Below are 15,999 nucleotides of genomic sequence, written 5' to 3'. Positions count from 1 at the left end.
GAGGTCTCTGAGCAGTTCCTGCAGCCCTGGGGGCTCCGTGGGGCTCAGCAGGAGCTGGTCTGCAGGTTGGCCTCGTTGAGCAGCGAGGCGATGGAGGAGGGCCCGTAGGCACCATCCAGGTCCTCATCGGAACTCAGCGCGTCGTCCTGCAGCGAGGAGTCGGCGGCCGCGCGGGCAGCTCTGCGCCTGGGGAAGGAGGAGGGGGCTGAGCGTGGAGCATGGAGGGATGGAGCTGGGGGCCAAGCCTCGGTGGGGCTGTGGGGCACGGCCAGGGCACGGGGCCCATCCATGGGGCAATGGAGCACGGCGAGGCTGGGGGGCAGCCTCTCTCCCTACCAGGCCTCCTTCTCCAGCGCCTTGATGCGGCCCTGCAGCTGCTCGTTGAGCTCCTGCTGCTCCTCCAGCTCACGCTGCGCCTTCTTGCGGGCAGCCTCCAGCCGCTCGATCTCCTCCTCGGCTTCGTCCACCTGCCGCTTCAGCGCCTTCACACGCAGGCTCAGCTGTGGGGACGTGGCCATTGATCACCACAAACCCCCGGGCGTGGGGCCACCGCCACGTGGTGGTGCGACAACAGGGCCACCAACCCACGGCCAGGGGTGGCCGCGTGCCCACCGCCCACCTGGTCCTTCTGGTCGTTGACGTGCTGCCGCTCGTCATCGATCTGGATGGTCAGCTCCTTCACCTTGCGCTCCAGCTTGCGGTTGGAGGAGTGGAGGATGCTCTTCTCCCTGCCGGGAGGTGTGGAGTGCAGTGAAGACCTGATGGTACAGCTGGCCCACGATGGCGGTGGGGACAACGAGGCCACTACCTCTCCTCGGCCTGCAGCCGGTCCTGCAGCTCCTCCAGGCGCGCCTCCAGCTGTGAGATGGAGCCGCCTGCCTTCTGCATGCCCTCGGAGCTGGCCAGGCGGCTCTTCAGCTCCTTGTTCTGGGGAGAAGGGGACATGGAGGCCACCGGAAGCACCAGGTCAATGCGAGCCTTGGCCACCAGGTCAGCTGAAGCCCAGCCTCAGCCACCGAGTCAACACCAGCCTCTGGAGAGGATGGCACGGTGCTGGTGGAGATCCCAGCCCAGAAGCCTCTCCCAAGGAGTGGCCGCAATGAGGATGGTTATACAGCGGCAATTATCATCCAACGCAGAGGGACGTGGGCACGGGGAGGTGCCCAGGGCGCAGCGTAATGGCGCAGCGTGGAGCTCAGTGCCCATCACCACTGCGTTCCCATCACTCGGGGCATGGAAGGATGAGGGATGCGGTCCCCAGTGCCCACCTGGCGCTCCAGTGAGACCTTGTCACACTCCAGGTCCTGGCGGCTCGAGCGCTCCTGCAGCAGCTCAGCACGCAGCTGGTCAATCTGGGGATGGGGATGTTGGCCACAGCCTCGGTCACAGCAGCGCCGGTCCCAACCCTTTCCCACTGGTCACACATCCCAACGAGCGGCTGCTGGCTCCCTCCCCAATTAGCTGTCCTCCTTCTATTCCTAACAAGCAGCTGCCACGCCTCCCGCCCCTGGGTGTGCAGGCTGCAATTCTCCACTGGAGGGTTGAACTGGTTGGACTGGGAGTGGGGACCTTTGGGCACCGTGGTGCAGCCGAGCTTGAGGCCAAAATGGATTTGGTGCACCAATGGATCAAACCCAGTGCCCCAGGGCTCAGTCAGAGCCAACCGTACTGCTTTGGGTGCTATTTTGAAGTCGTGGGAATGGGATTTTGTGCAGCATTGTCTAAATGATAAGTCAACAGCCCTGAAAAAATCACACGGTGACTCTGTCAGAGCCAAGCTCCAGTTTCACTGCCACCTACACACTGCATTGCTCAATTTGGACAAATTGAGGACACGTGGAGCAAAGCTCCGCTGGGATGTGCCCGGTTTGGGGATGAGAAATAGGAAACCCACCCAAATCACCCACCCCGCTCCCCAACCCCCAGCCCCACAAGGTGCCCCTGGGGCCCGGAGAGCCCCTACAGGTGATGGGGCCATCCATTGGCCAAGGCAATACCGCAGTATTGAGAGGTTTGGCCACGGCCTTGGTCACTGTCATCACTCATCAAGCTCTGCTGAGATGTGCTTCTTTTGGGGATGAAAAATGGGATGACCCACCCCAAAGCCCAGCCCCAGGGGGCTAGATTGCCCCTGTGTACCCCACGGAGCTGCAAGCAATGGGGCCGCAGCTCGCGCAACCCATCGGCAACACCAGCGCCACCCGTGCCACAGCTCCTGCGTCAGCTCCGGCTTTGAAGCTAATGAGCAGTTGGGTTAATTGGGAGCTGACAGCTCCAACTTCCTGCACAAACACCAACCTCCCCCCATAATTTGGGGCATTGTTTTTGCATCACGCTCACGGGATTTCCGCTGGCCGCCCCACCTGGTCACGGCTGCGGTTGACGCGCTCGGTCAGCAGCTCGGCCGTGCTTCGCTCCTCCTCCAGCTCCTCCTCCAGGCGCTTGGACTTCTCCTGCGGGCACACGGAGGGTCAGTGCCAGCCCCACAGCATTGGGACGGCAGCGGGATGGTGGGAGAAGGGCTCTTCACCACTATTTGTGGGGTTTCATTGCACAGGGCTGGAAATACGGGTGCAGTCCCGCGGCACCGCAGCCCCGTGCAGCTGCAGGATGGCTGAGCACGCTCTGCCCCTCGCTGTCAGTGCTCAGCACTGCAGGGAGCAGGTGGAGGTGTGGGTTTGGGTGCCTTTTTGGATGCTTTTTGGGCACCACAGACCCATTGGTTTTGGGGTGCCAAAAATTGGCTTTTGTGTGCCAGGGGCTGGTTTTGGGGTGCTGTGACCCCAAGTTTTGGGCACCATTGATTTTTCAGGTGCCCCAACCTTCATTTTAGACACTTTGACTCAATATTTTGGGTGCCTAACCCCCATTTTCAGGCAATCAGACCCCGGATTTTGGGTGCCCCGACCCAGTGTTTGGGAAACTATGACCCCTTTGTTTTTTAGTTACCCCAACCCCAGGATTTTGGATCCAACGACCCACTCTTTGGGCACCACCACCCCTGGATTTTTGGTTACCCGTGACCTCAGATTGCAGGTGCCTCAGCCTCACTCTCTGTGTGCCAACAGCCCATTTTCCAGGTGCCCCAACCCACCTCCAGTGCCTTGAGCTGCCGCGAGCGATCGTCCTGGGAGCGCCTCTTGGCATCCACCTCCTCCTCGAGGCCACGCAGGCGCTGCAGCATCACATCCCGCTCCAGCAGCGCACCGTCCCGCTCCGCCTGGCTGTCCTGCAGCGCCTGCTTCAGCCTGGTGACCTGGGGACAGAGGTGAGATGCGGTGTGGGGACAGCAGCCTCACGGCCACCTGGGCCACAGTTAGGCTGTGGCCACCAGTCCCTGCTGTACCTCGTCCTGCAGCCGTCCCACGCTGAACTGCATCTTCTCCATCTCGGCACCGCAGTCCTTGGCTTGTTTTTGGGAATCAGTGATCTCCTTGCGGGATTTCTCCTTGCATTCCTCCAGCTGAGCCTTGAGTGCAGTCAGTGAGCGGTTGGACTCCTCTGTCATCTGCTCCAGCTGTGGGAGAGCAATGGGACCACAGGTGGGAAAAGAGGCATGAGGCTGGGGGACATTTCTGCTCATGGCACCGGCAGGAGCCCACGGGATGGGAGCTGGGAGGCATCGGGACACTGCAAGTGCACCAAAGCAAAGGACAGTGTGACCCTGGATGCAGACCGATGGGGACAGTGTGGATTTAGGGAGTGTGAGCACAAACAGGGACATCCCAGCATAACGGGGAAGGATCAGACCAATGGGATGAGCACATCCAAAGAGTGGGGCAGAGTCCTGCAGTGCTGCACCCTGCCCTACCCTGGCCAGGGCACCTCAGAGACCAGCGAGACATGGGACGCTTCACTTGGAGGAGATGCAAGAGGACCACCACCCTCTGAGACCTCTCAGTGGGATGGGGCTGTGGGTTGTGGGATGGAAGAGATCCGTGAGGACCACTGCCCTGTACCCACACCCCATGGAGGGGTGATGGAGCACTGAGGCGCAGACGCTCCCCACCTCTCTGTTCAGTTTCTCGGTGCTGCGGTCCAGCAGCCGCTTCTGCTCCTCCAGCTCGCTCTTGGCACGCTTCAGCTGCTCCTTCTGCCTCTGCTCGTCCTGGAGGGACGCGCTCAGCTCCTGCTGCTCTTGTGCCAGCCGTGCCATCCCCCTCTGCGCCTCATCCAGACGCATCTCCAGCGCCCGCTGCGCCCGCAGCAGCTCCTGCTCACGGTCTGTGGCTTCGCCCAACGACTCTTCTGCGCGTCTGCGCTCTGCCTGGGAGGGAGAGAGGATGGCACCAGGGGACAGCACTCTCCCCATGATTCCCACTATCCCCAGTGTCCCCCTGGTGCCATCTGCTTCTGCTGCGATCTCATGTCCCCAAACATCCCCCAGATGTCCCAAAGTTCCCCAACATTTCCCACACCTCCCAGTGCCCCCAGTGCTCCCACTGTCCCTCTGTGCCACCTCCATTCCTCCAAGTCCTCGCATTCCCAATATGACCTCATCTCCCCAAACCCCGTGTCCTTCCTGGACCCACAGCCACAGTACCTCTAATTTGGTGACCTTCTCACGGAGCCGTGCCTGAGAGCCCTCCCAGTTTTCCCCCATGCGCTCATAGTCCTTCAGCTGCGTCTCCATGCCCTGCACCTTCCTCTGCAGCTCCTCGTGCTGCTCCTGCAGCTTCCGTAGTGCCGCCTCCGCTGCCTCCCTCTCACCCTCCAGGGAAACTTTCGCCTGCAATGCAGCCACACAACAGGATGGGCCACCTGGCCCCACGGCCACCAGTCCAGCCCAGGAGATGTGGTGTGAAACTGGGGCCCCATTGCAGCAGCATGGTGAGATTGCTCCTCGGCTCACGGCTGGGCAGAACTGAGCCCTTCCCCATCGCACCCCAGTCTCATTCAGTCTCCATCCTCTTCACTCCAATGCCATCACCGTCCCCATCCCCCCCTCACCCTGACAGCCTCGTCCCTCTCCTCCCGCAGCCGTTCCATATCACGGTGGCACTGCTCCATGGCTCCGCTGTGGCTCTGGGCCTCATCCCGCACAGTGCTGCGCAGCGCCTGCAGCTCCTTTTCCCACTGCCTCACCACCTCCTCCTGCTGCTTCTTCTCCTCCGCCAGCTCCCGCTGTGCCTCCCGCACCCGGCGCAGCTCCTGGGTATGGGATGGGCTCAGAGACCCCGACAGAGTACACACGGTACCCAGATCCCCCCTTGGCTACGCACCGTGCGCAGCGCTTCCACCTCTCCAGGGTCAACTGCGCTGCTCCGCGCCCTCTCCACCTCCTCCCGCGTGGCCGTGAAGCGCTCCCGCAGCTCCCGCAGCTCCTCCTCGAACTCCTCCCGCTCCATCTTCACCTGCAGCAGTCTGGTAATGGGAGTATGGGATGGAGGGGTCTGGCAACCCACTCAGCCCCAAGCGCACGCCCTGATTTGCTGGGACGCACTCCTGCTTGGCAGCACGCAGCTCGTCCTTGTTCCGCTGGAACATCTCCCTCCAGTGCCCCGTCTCCTCGGCACTCTCCTCCAGTTCACGCTGGAGGTTTCGCACCACCACACCGATTTTCTGCTTCTCCGACTCCAGGTCGGCCCGGTTCTGGGAAACAGGGGGGAACATTTGGAGTGGGTGACCTTGGGGGATGCTGAGCCCCTGCGCAGTGGTGCACTGCCCAGTGATGCTCCAAAGATGCTCTGGAGTTGCTCAGACCCTGCCCGGGGATGTTTTGCCAGGGTTCTCCAGGGATGCTCTCAAGGATGCTCAGGCTCTGCCTAGGCATTCTCTGCCCTGAGGATGCTCAGACTGTGCCCAGGGAATGCTCTGGGAACGCTGAGGCTCTGTCTGGTTTAACACCACACAAAGCAGCCCCCCAGGAAGTGACCCAAGGACGCAGGGGGCCCCTCAGCACTGGGCAACACCGATTGCTCTAGGCTCCTCCAAGGATGGAGCACAGAGAGATGGGGCAGGACACAGAGCCTCGGGTCCCAAACACAGAGCCCTCACCTGCGAGATGTCCTCCACGCTGCGCCGGAGCTGCTCCATGTCGCTGTGGCACTGCAGCCGCACGCGCTCCAGCTCGCGGTCGTGGTTGGCCACCTCTTCCTTCAGAGCCCCTTTCAACGCTGTCAGCTCCCGTTCCCGCTGCCGCAGATGCTCCTCCAACCACTGCCGGGAGCTCAGGGCCTCTTCCAGCTCCTCACGGGCCTCGTCCAGCTCCTGGAACACAGAGGTCGCTGTGGTTGGTGGCACAGTGAAGGATGGTTGTGGAGCGGTGCACGTGGCCATACCTTGTACAGAGCGTCTGCGTCCACCGCCGTGCCCATATCTGTGCGCACTGCTTTCAGCTGCTCCTCTGCTCGCGTCTGTGCTGCCTTCGCCTCCCCGAGCCTGTGGGCACAGCAGCCCTGAGACCCCGCAACGCACAGCAGAGTCCTCAGACCCCCCCGATGGAGAGGGAAATCCAGACCACATCCACAGCTCAAGGGATGATGAGCTCCACACCACTGGATGAGGACAGTGCGGGGGGCCCACCACCCAGCACAGCGCTGCAGGAACACGACCCCATGCAGCCCTTACTCCTTGGTGCTCCTCTGCAGCTCCTGCATTCTCTTCTCCAGCGCTGCCCGCAGCCGCGCACTCTCCTCCTGTGCCTCCTCCAGCGCCCGCGTGGTGCTGTGCTCCTTGGTCAGCTCCAGCTTCTGGCGGAGCTGCATGGGGGGGATGGTGGTGACAATGGCAGCCTTACCCAAGGGACACTCACCTCCACCCAGCGGCCTCACCTTGCTCTCCTCGTCCAACCTTTCCTGCAGCTCCTCCACCCTCTGGGCCAATGCGTGGTGCTGGGGCTGGGAGCACGCCTTCCCCTTGGTGAGTGCCTGGGGACACCGCTGGCTCAGTGCCACCCCCTGCACCCCGGAACCTCAACCCTGCCCTTAACCCACTCACCACCGCCTCCTGCAGCTTCTCCAGCACCAGTGCAGCCTTCCTCTTCAGCATTGTGCCGCTGTCCCTGCTCCTGGGGACATCATGGCAGAGGGAACGTGTTGGGTGTGGGACAGAGCAGGATGGGCACAAGGAAGGAGGGGGCACCCCACGCACTTCACTGCGGTCATTCCCCAAATCCTCGACACTCAACCATGTGGCACCAACTGCTGTGTTCCCAACCCACTGACATCCAACCACGCAGCATCGCCATTCCCAGACACCCTGCAACGTGGCACAGCCACACCCAGGTCTGGAGACGCTCACCCCTCCTTCAGGATCCCATAGATGAGCTCTTTGGGGTCCTCACTGCTGCTGGGCTGGGCCACCTCCTGCTGGTCCCGCAGCAGATCCGGCGTTGACTTCAGCTGCCAGCGGGATGGAGATCTCAGCACTGGGCACCAATCCCACACTGGAGTTCCACTCCCACCCCATGGCCATGGGACACTGAGCGCCGCCAATGCCGCCCAACACCTCCTGTACCTGCAGCTCTGTCTGGGCTTTGCTCTGCAGCCGCTCCTCAGTGCCACGATTCACCGTTCCACCTCTGCCTGCCCCGGTGGGCAACGGGGACGGGGCGCCCACAGCGCGGCCATCAGGAACGGAGCTGCGGGCGTCCAGGCTCTGCGAGCGCTTCCTCTCCTCCGGGACCACACGGGATCGCCGTGCCGCACGGCCACGCTGCGGCACTTTGCCATCAAATTTACTGATGAGCGAATTCACCGAGGAGAGCGGCTCGGTGTCGATGTCACCACCTGCGTGCCGCGACCCTGGGCTCTCCGAGTCTGAGGAGGGCGCGACCCCAACCCCGGAGCCTTTGCGGTGTGTGGGGTGGGCAATGCTCAGCGTGCTGCTGCTCCTGGAGCCGGTGGCCATGGGCTCATCGGCAGCGGCCAGCAGATTGCTATGGGACTGCGTCCGGCGCAGCTCGGCCCCCATCTTGCTACGGGGCTTGTGCCGGGTGGGCACCGGGGCAGCACCGTTCTCTTCATCCGACACGCTGTGGGAAGGCTGTGGGCGCACATAGGGGTTCTCAGGGAGGTCCAGCTCAGGGGGCGGATCCGGGGGCCGAGGGCTGGTGGTCCCTGCAGGGTAGGAGCCGTCGCTTTTGATCTGCACCCCGAAGGAATCTCCGCCCTTATCACCGCTGTTGAGGACGACGAAGGGCTGCCCCGCGATGCCCTGCACGCGCACGGCCACCCCGTAGGAGCCTGGCTTGGCGCGCGCCTTCGGGGCCTTCTTGGGCTCCTGGAGGTCATTGATGAAGCGGATCTGGACACCGTAATCCACCGGGCTCTGCTTCTCCGCCGTGCGCTCCATGCCGGGTGTGGTGCTGCTGTTCTGGGGAGAGGGCAGAGTCACAGTGGGACCCACAGTCTGCACTCCCCAGTGCTGGGGGGATGCGGCTCCATATGGCTGACATGGCCCCATAGGACAGATGTAGCCCCATAGTGGGAATGCAGCCTCACAGGGACAGGCATGGCCCCATAGGGTGTACACAGACCCACAGCAGGGAGACTGCATCACAGAGCGCACACGGTCCCACAAGGCAGATGTAGACCCATGGGGTTGATGCTGCCCCATTAGACAGACATGGCCCCGCAGTGCAGATGCAGGGACACAACCCCATCTGCTGTGGACCCGGTGGCACTGCTCCCACGCACAGCGCAGCCCCCGATCCCACTGTGATTACAGCACAGACGGAGCCCTTTCCTCAGATCGAGCCAACAGTGAAACACTCACAGAAAGCACCGGTGGGCCGCCAGCCCCACACAGCACCTCAGCCCCACGCAGCTCCGATCCCACAGGACCGGACCGACCCCACAGCCCAGTGCAGTGCTGACACCCGGCACTCACCAACGTCCTCCACTCGACCTCCGTCACCGCCGAACCGCGGACACCACAGCGCCGGGAGCTCCGGCAGGACTGATGCAGAGCGACAGCAGAGCCCCAGGCAGCCCCAGCCCCACAGCGCTGTGCTCCTCCACCGCTGCCTCCGGGGCCAGCAGCTCCGTGCGCTGCCCAAAATAACTGCACTGCGAGCGGCACTGCGGGCACCGCGCGCTCAGCACACGGCCATGGGATGGTGGCACAGAGCCGGGGTCACCACGTCCCGCACGTAGGGAGAAAGGGAGAACGGCACCAAAATCTCACGTTTCCAGCTTTCGGTCCTGATGTCACCCCAGCGCAGCCCCCACATCCATCCCCGTGCCTACCCCAAAGCCTCAGCTCCAGGCACATTGCAGAGGACAAATGGCCACAGGGACCCCACGGTGCCAGTGCTGAGGTTTTGCTGAACCCAACACATGGCAGAGGGTCGGTGCCAAGCTCAGCCGCAGCAGGGAACCAGCGCTGAGCAGACGGTGGAGGTGGCAACACCTGGCACCCAGCAGGGCAGCCATGGGGACGTGGGCCACTGCCATGAGCTTGTCGTCCCCATATGGCATCACAGGAACGAGATCGGCACCAGATCCCAAATGTCCTCATGGTCACCCTGCGGTCACCCTATGGTCAAGTTATGGCCACCCCACAGTCATGGTTTTCCCATGAACACTGTGTCCCTATGGTCAACCACGGCACCATTTCCCTGTGGCCATCCTATGGGTTCCCCACAGTCATGCTATCCCCATGGCCACCCCACTGCCACCCTATGGGTGCAGCAGTAAGGATGGATTCTTTTCCTCCATGGGTACGCAGTGGGTCCAGCCCCACAGCTTGAGCCAGGAGCAGGTGAGCACTAATCCCCGGGAATGCCCCATCCTGGCTGGGCTCCAGCACTCAGATAAAGGGGAACAGACTGCATTCCAACACGGGAACGCAGCGCTGATCCCACAGCAGCACACAGCCCCCAGGAGGGGATCGCATTGCAAACGAGGGTGACGAAAAGGGGGACCCCGTTTATTGTCCCTGGGGGCACTTTGCCCGCAGAGCCCGACGGCACCCAGCTCTGCCCGTTGGGTCCCTGCGGCCGCGTGTGGCAGGCGGCCAACTCTGCTCATGCAGATACAGAGCACAAAGGGCCCTTTGTGGGCACCGCAGCCCACAGAGCTGTTGTGCAACGGGCGGGCAGCGCCGGGAGGGGAGGGGAAAGCCATCGGCACCGCACGTCCCAGCCCGAGGCACGGGAACGGGGACAGCGGGATCCGAGCACAAAAATCTCGCTTTTTCCGCCCGTTTCCTGCGCTTCAGGCTCTCTGCACCACAGGCTCTGCTCCACCTGCAGCACCGATTGCTCAATAGGTACAAAGTCTGCACGGTTCTGCGTGCTGGCAGCGCCCTGCCTGCAACCAGACCGACACCAGGGCTGCGCAAGGATCCGAAACCCGAAACCAGGAGCGCGTCACGGGGCCGCGTCCGCCCCACACCCCAGGGACGTCACCTCAGGTTAATCATCAACCGGGCACCGATGGCCCCGTCCCACTCCCTGCCCCGCTGCGGCGGGCACGCAGCCCTAAAACCCAACAGTTGTTGAGGAAAGCCGTCCTGGAATGAATGGCTGCCAGTGGGTCACAACCCAGTGCCCCACGACAAACCCCAACAGTCCACGCGTGTGGCCAACCCCAATGGCCAATCCCAGTGGTCAACGCCTGGTCCACAGAAGTGGCCAAACCCAACAGCCACCCCAACAGCCAACCCAATGGCCAACCCTAGAGGTCAGATCTATGTCTATGGGGTTGGGACTGAAAGGCACACGCTCTATGGGATCACTGCCAGAAAAGGAGGTACTATGGGATAGACATCTATGGAGTCAGGGCTGGAAGCCACGTTCTGAATGGGATTGCTGCCTACAGGAGCAGGGCTGGAAAACGTGCTGTCTGTAGGATCATTATCTATGGGATCTAAGCTGGAAATCACATTGTCTATGGCATTGATCCCTTATCTATGGGATCCAAGTTGGAAGCTGTGCTTTCTGTGGGATTGTTATCTATGGGATCGGGCCTGGAAGCAGCACTTTAAATGGGATCATGTCTAAGGGATCAGGATCCTTATCTATGGGATCCAAGCTGGAAGCCCCGCTATCTATGGAATCGTTATCTATGGGATCCTTATCTATGGGATCCAAGCTGGAAGCCGTGCTCCAAACCAGCCTGACTGGTCAGGGTGGTGGGGAGCAAACCCAGCCCAGAGCAATCCGCACGCTCCGAACAAAGGGTTGGAACAGCGGGCACGGAGCACAGGGACGGGTCACCCCGGGGGCAGCTGAGCTGGGCAGCCCTGCCCCACACTGCAGGGATGGAGGCAGCGCCAAGCAGCACTTAGGGCTCCATGGGCACCAGCAGCACTGGGACGGATCGGGGCGGGCTATTGCATCCCACCACGCACACGTTTGGCATTTCTCTCCCACCGAAGCTGAGTGCTGGGCAAAGTAGGGCAGCATTAAAGATGCAGGAGGTGCCGCGTTACGCCGCCCGCAGCCGGGAAGGGTCGGCCCCAGTGACGCCGCGAGGTCCTGGAACAACTGTGGGATGAGGCAGGATGGGGCTCAGCCTTGGGCAGCTCCAAAACAATTATCTCGGTCCTAACAAGGTCTGGAGGGAACGGACCCACAGTCCCAGAAGTGCTTGGGGTGGGAGGAGCAGGGCTGGGACATGGCTCTTATCAGCAGAGATAAGGACGGAGCCACAAAGGCCGCATGGAATTTACAAGCAGAGCAGCCCTGAAAGGGACAGGAATGGGATCTGTGGGGCTCTGGGGCCCTACAGAGCAGTGCCTGTGGGAACGTCACAGTGGGGCTCTGTGGGAGGGGGACGGCACCGCCTGTAGAGAGGTTCATGGGGACCCAGAGAGTCTATAAGGAAATGCAGATCTCCTATGAAAGAGGCAGAGTACCTACAGGGGCAGGGAGGGGGCTATAGGGGGTCCCTGAGGGATCCTACAGATGGAGGAGGAAGACCCAAAGCAGAGCAGAACCTTTACTGGGGGGCATCCTACAGGATGCGCTGTGGAGCACATTGCACTCCAGAACAAGGACTTTTGGGGAGTTCTGTGGGGCAGAGCATCTCCCAGCAGAGTCAGCCACTATGGGATCTGTAAGGGAACCCTATGGGGACCGTAGTGTCAAGCAACCCCTATGCAGCCCCAGCGTGACCTGCTGCAGGGCTCCATCCCTATAAGCTCTGCCGTGGGGAAGGGCATGGCCCAGGAAGGGCAGCCCTGCAGCCCAGCCCTATAGGCAGTGCCACAGGGCACAACACACCCAGAAAGGACAACACCAGCAGGCGCAGCCCTATGGGCTCCGCCATGGGGCAGGACAAGCTCCAAGGGCAGCAGCCCTATGAACCCAGCCCTATATTCTCTACCATGGAGCAGGACGGGACTCACAGCCCCCAGCCCCATTGGGTTCTGTCATGGGGCAGGACATGCTGCACGGACCCCAGTAACTCTGGACTCAGAACCTATAACACCCCATCATAGGGCAGGACACGTTCCAAGGACAACAGCCCCTATGACTCTGGCCCCCGTGGGTTCTGCCACGGGCCAGAAGAGGCTGTACAGACCCCGACCCCTATAACCCCATACCCTATAGGCTCCAATGCAGGGCAGGACACACTCTAAGGGCAGCAGCCCCTACAGCCCCAGACCTTACATGCTGTGCCACAGAGCAGGACAAGACCCGCAGACCCTGACCCCTATGCCCCGGCCTCTCTGGGCCCCGTCGTGAGGTCAGGACCCCCCGTCCCCCCCAGCCCCGCACTCACCGTTCCGCACCGCCCCGCACACCTCCGCCGCCGCCCCAACCTGTTACCTCCGCCACGCACCGCCCCCTGCGCTCCCATTGGGCCGCTCCGCTCCAGGCCCCGCCTTAAGGTGGGGGCAAAGCCGTACAAACCACGCCCATAACCACGCCCTCTCTGCCTAGCTCAACTCTGTCTTACTTCCGCCACTCCCAACATGGCTCCCTCCACCCTCTCCGTCCCACGCCACCCTCAAGATAGTGCCACCCCACCCCTCGCACTACGGTGGCCGGCGGAGGCCGTACTTCCGGCGCGCGTGCGCAGCGCGGCGGCACGGTGACTAAGATGGAGGTCGGGGGAGCGCGCGCACCGCCGCCGTTCTGGGCCGGGGGTCCCTCCCCGGGGGCAGCGTACAGCCCGGGGGGGATCGGGATCGGGGCCGGGCTGCGGCCCTACAGCGTCACCCTGTGAGCGGGGGCGGGCCGGAGATGGGCGTGGGATGGCAGCGGGGCTGCGGGGTGAGGGGCGTGCGGGCAGCGATGGCGATGGGAGCACGGGGGGCTGCGGGGTACACGGGGGGCGGGGGGCACCGGCAGGGGAGGCGGCCCTGGGGCTGGAGGGGGGGGCGGTCGGGGCGGCACTGACGTGTGGGTCCGCAGGAGTCCCATGGTGACGGGCACGTCGGTGCTGGCCGTCAAGTTTGAGGGCGGCGTGGTCATCGCGGCGGACATGATGGGCTCCTACGGGTCCCTCGCGCGCTTCCGCGGCATCTCCCGGCTGCTGAGGGTCAACGACAGCACCGTGCTGGGCGCCTCCGGCGACTACGCCGACTTCCAGTACCTGACGCAGGTCATCAACCAGATGGTGTAAGTCCCGCTGCTTCCAGGCACCGCATCTTGAGTTTGAAGGGACTCGCTGGGATCGTCCAGCTCCTTGTCCTTCATTCACTGCTGGCTTGGGGCCGCCTCTCCTGGTGTAAGTTCCCGTTTCTAGGCAGCCCACAGGGAGTTGGTGTGAGGTTTTCAAGAGAAGGGTGGATGTGGTTTAGTGGTTACAGATGGCTTCATGGTTGGATTTGGTGATATTGGAGATCTTCTCCAACCCTAACGATTCTGAGTGGTGATGGGTTGGGGCTGCACCTGATGATCTTGGAGTCTTTTCCAAACTTCATGATTCTATGATTCTATTGTGTGATCCCTTGTCCTGCTCACAGTACGGCTGGAGGTGGGCTGGTGGCTGGCCAGGTGGCTCCCGGCTCCTCTGAGTTGAGCGATTTTTCTCCCTGCTTTAGCATTGATGAGGAACTGCTGGGAGATGGCCACAGTTACAGCCCCAAAGCCATTCATTCCTGGCTGACCAGAGTCATGTACAACCGGAGGTCCAAGATCAACCCACTGTGGAACACTGTTGTTATTGGAGGGTTCTACAACGGTGAGAGGTGAGGACAAGGGACATGAGACACTGGGGGTGACCCCACCAGCCCAGTTCTGTTGGTTGGGAACATCCTTAGAGTTTCTCCGAAAAGAGGAAGATGTAGGGTTCCCCTGGCTAGGAGTTGTGCGCTGGGTGCCCTCCCCTCATGCAGCAGTGATGCTCACAGCTCTGTCCTTCAGCTTCCTTGGTTACGTGGACATGCTCGGCGTGGCCTACGAAGCCCCAACGCTCGCTACGGGGTACGGCGCGTACCTGGCGCAGGTTAGTGCTCACAAGTGGGAACGTGGAGCACATTGAAGCAGCAACCTTGGTGCTGGGTGACTTGAGCTGTTGGGTTTGATGACTTTTTTTCAGCCGCTGATGAGAGAAACCTTGGAGAAGAAGCCCAGCCTGACCAAGGAGGAAGCTCGCGACTTGATTGAGCGCTGCATGAAGATTTTGTACTACAGAGACGCTCGGTCCTTCAACAGAGTGAGTGCTGCACGTTGGCTGCAGAGCTTTGTGCTTAATCTCCCATCTCCTCCACAGTGACAGCCCGAGCTGAAATCCTGTATCTTTGGGAAGGTTCTCACCAGAGTGAGCCAACTCCACTGTCCACGCAGGACAAAGACAGACATTACTGAATGCAGAGCCACATTAAAGCAAATGAATCGTAAATCATCAGATGTCCCAAGTTGGACAGACCCGTAACACTGAGTTGGACTCAGTGATCATTATTGGCAGTGAATAATGAGGGCTTTCGTAGGGCCCATCATAAATCCAAGTCTGGAGGTCGGACATTACTGAAAGCTTCTACTGTTTCTTCTCTTCAGTATGAAGTCGCCATTGTAACAGAGAAGGGAGTGGAGGTGGAGGGACCACTGACCCTGGAGGCCAGCTGGGACATCGCACACCTCGTCAGGTAATGGGCAGGCGACAGAGCTCCGTGTGCTGTCAGTCTGGCAAAAAGCAAGGGCACAAAGTGGTGAAGGTGTGGGTGGGTGACAGGCGCCCACTGCAGCTCAGCATCTCTCCCTTATGCTGCAGTTGAGGTCTCATCGATTCCCTGCTGCAGCCACATCCTCTCTTGGCCAGGGAATGGCTGGGCAGCAGAGAGCTTCTCGCTGATGGGCCTTCCGAGATTTTGCTCTTTGCACCTCTTCAGCACAAAGCTCTGCTCTGGTTGTGGTGGTGCACGCGTGGGCCACGTCCCCGTTGTGTCACGCCCTGACCCTATAATCACTCTTCTTGCAGTGGCTTCGAGTGATCTCTGCAGAACTGCTTTGTTGCGCCCGTGCTTCTGGGTGATGTACATCAGAAAACACCTTTTGAAGTTCCTGTTTCTTTTGGAGATGAAATAAACCTATTGAGATGACCTCTGTGTTTGTGCTGTGTACAGAATTGAAGGTTCTGACTCCTCAAAACACGCCTGTGCTGCAGGAAGGTATCTGAGAGCTGAGTCCTTTGTTCCTGGGGAAGGGCAGCAAAAACGTTCTTTTGTTGTTTGTTTGCTGAACGTTTTCTGGTAGGCGTTGTGCTCCACTGAAGACAATTACAGTCCTCCTCCCCTTGGCCGTCCTTTATCAGACCATCTTGGGTCAAAGTGCTCTTTCACCGCCGTTTAACACTGTGAGCTCATTTCTGCCAAAGGTGACGAAGCTTTTTCCCCCTCTGTGTTGTAGTGGAGGTTTCTGCGTTGCCAGGTGGTGCTGATGGCAGCTGAAGGACTCACTGTGGGACCCGAGTTGGTTCTGGTCCTGGCTGATGCCTGTTCACTTCCCATGTGCTGAGTCCTGAGTGAAATGCACAGCTGCTTCACCACTTGCCCTAATTAAAGAGAAATGTACGGGAGCACGAGTTGCTCCGGCAGTGGGGCGTTGCAGTAACCCACTTAGTGCAGCTCGTGCCACATTCCTCTGGAAGTGGGAATTTCTTG

The 15,999-nt window shown here is 61.2% G+C and overlaps 2 protein-coding genes across 2 annotated transcripts; one reads left to right on the top strand and one right to left on the bottom strand.

The window, feature by feature from the left end:
* Positions 1-44: 44 nt before the first annotated feature.
* On the bottom strand, positions 45-8,295 carry CGN (cingulin; the record flags this gene model as incomplete). Its single annotated transcript, XM_079550980.1, has 20 exons — positions 45-186; positions 337-500; positions 620-728; positions 809-927; positions 1,269-1,352; positions 2,364-2,453; positions 3,095-3,256; positions 3,347-3,517; positions 4,010-4,267; positions 4,544-4,729; positions 4,951-5,151; positions 5,223-5,364; positions 5,444-5,592; positions 5,998-6,210; positions 6,282-6,381; positions 6,571-6,701; positions 6,774-6,869; positions 6,940-7,009; positions 7,243-7,343; positions 7,459-8,295. The coding sequence occupies 20 exons, from the start codon at positions 8,293-8,295 to the stop codon at positions 45-47; spliced, it is 3,525 nt and encodes a 1,174-aa protein (XP_079407106.1).
* A 4,700-nt stretch (positions 8,296-12,995) lies between these two features.
* Positions 12,996-15,427, top strand: PSMB4 (proteasome 20S subunit beta 4; the record flags this gene model as incomplete). The annotated part of the gene is made up of 7 exons (XM_079550961.1): positions 12,996-13,117; positions 13,310-13,516; positions 13,942-14,088; positions 14,264-14,345; positions 14,439-14,555; positions 14,897-14,985; positions 15,318-15,427. 7 exons carry the CDS (start codon positions 12,996-12,998, stop codon positions 15,328-15,330), a joined length of 777 nt encoding a protein of 258 aa, XP_079407087.1. The 3' UTR covers positions 15,331-15,427.
* Between the last annotated feature and the right edge of the window lie 572 nt (positions 15,428-15,999).

Source organism: Tetrao urogallus (assembly GCF_951394365.1).
Source record: "Tetrao urogallus genome assembly, contig: SUPER_28_unloc_2, whole genome shotgun sequence".
NCBI lineage: Eukaryota > Metazoa > Chordata > Aves > Galliformes > Phasianidae > Tetrao > Tetrao urogallus.
Note: the sequence above shows the minus strand (reverse complement) of the source record. Positions and strands in the feature narration are given on the sequence as shown.